Source organism: Oncorhynchus clarkii, chromosome 12 (assembly GCF_045791955.1).
Source record: "Oncorhynchus clarkii lewisi isolate Uvic-CL-2024 chromosome 12, UVic_Ocla_1.0, whole genome shotgun sequence".
Classification (NCBI taxonomy): Eukaryota; Metazoa; Chordata; class Actinopteri; order Salmoniformes; family Salmonidae; genus Oncorhynchus; species Oncorhynchus clarkii.
In genome coordinates, this window is record NC_092158.1 from 101,275,235 (window position 1) to 101,281,267 (window position 6,033).

General features: G+C 45.2%; 2 protein-coding genes across 2 annotated transcripts in view; one reads left to right on the forward strand and one right to left on the reverse strand.

The window, feature by feature from the left end:
* The window catches only part of LOC139421714 (H(+)/Cl(-) exchange transporter 7-like), a 64,838-nt gene extending 59,439 nt beyond the window's left edge, over positions 1–5,399 (reverse strand). Inside the window, exons 1-2 of the mRNA XM_071172828.1 lie at positions 5,173–5,399; positions 2,821–2,898 (exon numbers count right to left, since the gene is read on the reverse strand). Coding sequence (XP_071028929.1) covers positions 2,821–2,898; positions 5,173–5,283 — 189 coding nt within the window. The 5' untranslated portion in view covers positions 5,284–5,399. The remainder of the gene's footprint in view (positions 1–2,820; positions 2,899–5,172) is intronic.
* LOC139421752 (NLR family CARD domain-containing protein 3-like) overlaps positions 1–6,033 on the forward strand; it is a 1,082,035-nt gene that overhangs the window by 541,805 nt on the left and 534,197 nt on the right. The window lies entirely within an intron of this gene.

Here is a 6,033-nt window from a genome sequence, read left to right on the forward strand (position 1 = left end):
CGGAAAAGCATTAAAACATGTATGGCAATTTTGCTAGTTAGCTTGCACTTGCTAGCTAATTTGTCCTATTTAGTTAGCTTGCACTTGCTAGCTAATTTGTCCTATTTAGCTAGCTTGCTGTTGCTAGCTCATTTGTCCTGGGATATAAAACATTGAGTTGCTATTTTACCAGAAATGCACAAGGTCCTCTACTTCGACAATTAATCCACACATAAAAAACGGCCAACCGAATCGTTTCTAGTCATCTCTCCTCCTTCCAAGCATTTTCATATTTGAACTTATATGGTGATCGGCATCTAAACTTTCATAATATTACCACGACGACCGGCAAAACAGTTCGTCTTTACCCACGTGGGTATAACCAATGAGGAGATGGCACGTGGGTACCTGGGAGTGGGAGAGGCAGGATTTCAGCACGATCTGCGTCAGAAATAGGAATGAGCTCTATTTTAGCCCTTGGTGTCGCAGACACTCGTTGGCGTGCGCGAGCAGTGTAAACACAACAATAATTGAATAACATGGATTTCTAAATTTATTTTGCGACGTGTCCGAACTGGTCAGAGTGTTAGGCTGCAGCAGCCAGTTGGGTCAGAGTGTTAGGCTGCTGCAGCCAGTTGGTTCAGAGTGTTAGGCTGCAGGAGCCAGTTGGGTCAGAGTGTTAGGCTGCTGCAGCCAGTTGGTTCAGAGTGTTAGGCTGCTGCAGCCAGTTGGGTCAGAGTGTTAGGTTGCTGCAGCAGCCAGTTGGGTCAGAGTGTTAGGTTGCTGCACCAGCCAGTTGGGTCAGAGTGTTAGGCTGCTGCTGCCAGTTGGGTCAGAGTGTTAGGCTGCTGCAGCCAGTTGGGTCAGAGTGTTAGCCTGCTGCAGTCAGTTGGGTCAGAGTGTTAGGTTGCTGCAGCAGCCAGTTGGGTCAGAGTGTTAGGCTGCTGCTGCCAGTTGGGTCAGAGTGTTAGGCTGCTGCTGCCAGTTGGGTCAGAGTGTTAGGCTGCTGCAGCCAGTTGGGTCAGAGTGTTAGGCTGCTGCTGCCAGTTGGGTCAGAGTGTTAGGCTGCTGCTGCCAGTTGGGTCAGAGTGTTAGGCTGCAGCAGCCAGTTGGGTCAGAGTGTTAGGTTGCTGCAGCAGCCAGTTGGGTCAGAGTGTTAGGCTGCAGCAGCCAGTTGGGTCAGAGTGTTAGGCTGCTGCAGCCAGTTGGGTCAGAGTGTTAGGCTGCTGCAGCCAGTTGGGTCAGAGTGTTAGGCTGCTGCAGCCAGTTGGGTCAGAGTGTTAGGCTGCTGCAGCCAGTTGGGTCAGAGTGTTAGGCTGCTGCAGCCAGTTGGGTCAGAGTGTTAGGCTGCAGGAGCCAGTTGGGTCAGAGTGTTAGGCTGCTGCAGCCAGTTGGGTCAGAGTGTTAGGCTGCTGCAGCCAGTTGGGTCAGAGTGTTAGGCTGCTGCAGCCAGTTGGGTCAGAGTGTTAGGCTGCAGGAGCCAGTTGGGTCAGAGTGTTAGGCTGCAGCAGCCAGTTGGGTCAGAGTGTTAGGTTGCTGCAGCAGCCAGTTGGGTCAGAGTGTTAGGCTGCTGCAGCCAGTTGGGTCAGAGTGTTAGGCTGCTGCAGCCAGTTGGGTCAGAGTGTTAGGCTGCTGCAGCCAGTTGGGTCAGAGTGTTAGGCTGCTGCAGCCAGTTGGGTCAGAGTGTTAGGCTGCTGCAGCCAGTTGGGTCAGAGTGTTAGGCTGCAGGAGCCAGTTGGGTCAGAGTGTTAGGCTGCTGCAGCCAGTTGGGTCAGAGTGTTAGGCTGCTGCAGCCAGTTGGGTCAGAGTGTTAGGCTGCTGCAGCCAGTTGGGTCAGAGTGTTAGGCTGCAGGAGCCAGTTGGGTCAGAGTGTTAGGTTGCTGCAGCAGCCAGTTGGGTCAGAGTGTTAGGTTGCTGCAGCAGCCAGTTGGGTCAGAGTGTTAGGCTGCTGCAGCCAGTTGGGTCAGAGTGTTAGGCTGCTGCAGCCAGTTGGGTCAGAGTGTTAGGCTGCTGCAGCCAGTTGGGTCAGAGTGTTAGGCTGCTGCAGCCAGTTGGGTCAGAGTGTTAGGCTGCAGGAGCCAGTTGGGTCAGAGTGTTAGGCTGCTGTAGCCAGTTGGGTCAGAGTGTTAGGCTGCAGGAGCCAGTTGGGTCAGAGTGTTAGGCTGCAGCAGCCAGTTGGGTCAGAGTGTTAGGCTGCTGTAGCCAGTTGGGTCAGAGTGTTAGGCTGCAGGAGCCAGTTGGGTCAGAGTGTTAGGCTGCAGCAGCCAGTTGGGTCAGAGTGTTAGGCTGCTGCAGCCAGTTGGGTCAGAGTGTTAGGCTGCTGCAGCCAGTTGGGTCAGAGTGTTAGGCTGCAGCAGCCAGTTGGGTCAGTGTTAGGCTGCTGTAGCCAGTTGGGTCAGAGTGTTAGGCTGCTGCAGCCAGTTGGGTCAGAGTGTTAGGCTGCTGCAGCCAGTTGGGTCAGAGTGTTAGGCTGCAGCAGCCAGTTGGGTCAGAGTGTTAGGCTGCAGCAGCCAGTTGGGTCAGAGTGTTAGGCTGTAGCCAGTTGGGTCAGAGTGTTAAGCTGCAGCCAGTTGGGTCAGAGTGTTAGGCTGTAGCAGCCAGTTGGGTCAGAGTGTTAGGCTGTAGCAGCCAGTTGGGTCAGAGTGTTAGGCTGCTGCAGTCAGTTGGGTCAGAGTGTTAGGCTGCTGCAGTCAGTTGGGTCAGAGTGTTAGGCTGCTGCAGTCAGTTGGGTCAGAGTGTTAGGCTGCTGTAGCCAGTTGGGTCAGAGTGTTAGGCTGTAGCCAGTTGGGTCAGAGTGTTAGGCTAGACGAGATGTCACATTGATAGAAAGCTGAACGTTACCTCGTCTGACGTCATATCCTCCTCCAGATCCACCGTGCTCAGTCTGCCTATGTGAAACATCCCACCTTCCCCGGACAACTACGGACCAAACACATGACCCAGCGCAGAGAATTAGAAACATATTTTATAGGTTTCTACAATGTAAACATGTAGGCCTAGCTAACATTTAGCATCACTAAATGAACATGTGTTATGTCTGTGGAAAAAAGTACATTTAAAGTTGGAAGTTTACATACACTAAGGTTGGAATCATTAAAACTCGTTTTTCAACCACTTATAGTTTTGGCAAGTCGGTTAGGACATCTACTTTGTGCATGACACAAGTAATGTTTTCCAACAATTGTTTACAGACAGATTATTTCACTTATAATTCACTGTATCACAATTCCAGTGGGTCAGAGGTTTACATGCACTAAATCGACTGTGCCTTTAAACAGCTTGGAAAATTCCAGAAAATGATGTCATGGCTTTAGAAGCTTCTGATAGGCTAATTGACATAATTTGTGCTCAGTTATCATGTATTAACATTCAGTAGTCAGTAGTACTAACAGCTCAGTTATCATGTATTAACATTCAGTAGTACTAACAGCTCAGTTATCATGTATTAACATTCAGTAGTATTCAGTAGTACTAACAGCTCAGTTATCATGTATTAACATTCAGTAGTCAGTAGTACTAACAGCTCAGTTATCATGTGTTAACATTCAGTAGTCAGTAGTACTAACCGCTCAGTTATCGTGTATTAACATTCAGTAGTACTAACAGCTCAGTTATCATGTATTAACATTCAGTAGTACTAACAGCTCAGTTATCATGTGTTAACATTCAGTAGTCAGTAGTACTAACCGCTCAGTTATCATGTATTAACATTCAGTAGTACTAACAGCTCAGTTATCATGTGTTAACATTCAGTAGTACTAACAGCTCAGTTATCATGTATTAACATTCAGTAGTACTAACAGCTCAGTTATCATGTATTAACATTCAGTAGTACTAACAGCTCAGTAGTCAGTAGTACTAACAGCTCAGTTATCAGGTATTAACATTCAGTAGTCAGTAGTACTAACAGCTCAGTTATCATGTATTAACATTCAGTAGTACTAACAGCTCAGTTATCATGTATTATCATTCAGTAGTCAGTAGTACTAACAGCTCAGTTATCATGTATTAACATTCAGTAGTCAGTAGTACTAACAGCTCAGTTATCATGTATTAACATTAAGTAGTCAGTAGTACTAACAGCTCAGTTATCATGTATTAACATTCAGTAGTACTAACAGCTCAGTTATCATGTATTAACATTCAGTAGTACTAACAGCTCAGTTATCATGTATTAACATTCAGTAGTCAGTAGTACTAACAGCTCAGTTATCATGTATTAACATTCAGTAGTACTAACAGCTCAGTTATCATGTATTAACATTCAGTAGTCAGTAGTACTAACAGCTCAGTTATCATGTATTAACATTCAGTAGTACTAACAGCTCAGTTATCATGTATTAACATTCAGTAGTACTAACAGCTCAGTTATCATGTATTAACATTCAGTAGTACTAACAGCTCAGTAGTCAGTAGTACTAACAGCTCAGTTATCAGGTATTAACATTCAGTAGTACTAACAGCTCAGTTATCAGGTATTAACATTCAGTAGTCAGTAGTACTAACAGCTCAGTTATCAGGTATTAACATTCAGTAGTACTAACAGCTCAGTTATCATGTGTAATTCCTGTGTAATTGAAGTAACACGTATTAACATTAGCAGTCAGTTGTACTAACTCAAGTGAACATGTTTGCTTTAATGCCTGTGTAATTTACGTAACATGCATTAAGCGGTACTAACTCAAGTCATAATGCCTGTGTAACTTAATAGGAAGTGGTGAATGACGTAACGAGCAGAATCTACAGGCTTAATTAAAGGCTGATTCCCTGATTACCTTAATAGTCGGAGTTCAGTGTTTGTTATTAACTTAAGGTTCTATTCTGAAACTCTGGTTTACTTTTTTTCTGTAGCTATTTTTCTTAGGTCTGCCAGTCTTTGGCATATTGTTAAAATGGGCATCGATTTGTTTAAACTTCTAAAAACGTGCTTGTCTGAAAAGCATCTTCCAACTCCATCCTGTGACGTTTGCATGATGTTGTTGTTGTTGTTGTTGTTGTTAGCAGCATTTGCAAACGCTTGCATTCAACAAACCACAAACGGGGCAAACGTTTTTTTTTTTTTAAACATTAATCTCATAGCAAAACATAACATAATGTTTTACTCTTAGAAAACATCATGGATACCTATCTGGCACATAGCGGCAGCGTTAGACAGTTCTGCTTGTGGTCGCTAGTTTAGCATGCTAGCCCTACCTGTCTGGTGTACCGGACTTCTTCGGAGCCGTTGAGAAGTGGGGTTCTCTCGCCGCCACCGGACTCGTCACCCCGGCTCGACCACGACACTTTCTTCGTGATATTGGCCATGTTTACTCGCGGTAGTTCTCCACTCTCTCAATCAGTGAGATAGTTTTTATTTTGCAGTTGTGTCTGGTTAACCACCTCTCATTCTAGCTTCCTATGGGAGGTTCTCAATGAGTTCCGCCTCGCATCCTCTCTCCTCGTCTCCTTCTGAAAACCCATTGGAGGAGAAATCCAGAGGTCCCGCCCCTTTGACCATCTCCTCCAATGGGTTTTGAAAAGGAGATAAGGAGAGATGAGTGAGGACGTAAAGAGGGAACTTTAAGATAAACACATGACTAAAATCATAAGCGAACTCGTGATGGTTTCTACCGGTGGCACACAGGGTCAAACATAACTGTTATTCGCATGGATTTCTGGGAAGTGTAGTTCTCTAACTGACAGCTCAGACCAAAAACAGAGAGGAAGACGCATTTTTGCCATTATTTTACAGCGTAAGAGCCAGGCAATGATATCGATGTCATATTATGAAGACCTGATGGTTTACATGTTGGTGATTAATTATTGAGTAATCTAGGTATTTGTAGCAGTCTTTACATCAAGGACCTTGGAAATTGAAATAGTTGAAGCAGGCGACAGAAAAAAACGATGTTTTTCCCTCTCAAGTGAAATAATTTACTGACAAGACGAAACCATGCATAACAAAGACATACAAACAAATTCAAACGAACTGAGTGAATCAATGTTCATAGATAAAGGGTAATTTGTCTCGTGAATGATGAGTGGAGAGCAGCTCCAACTGACATAATCTTGATT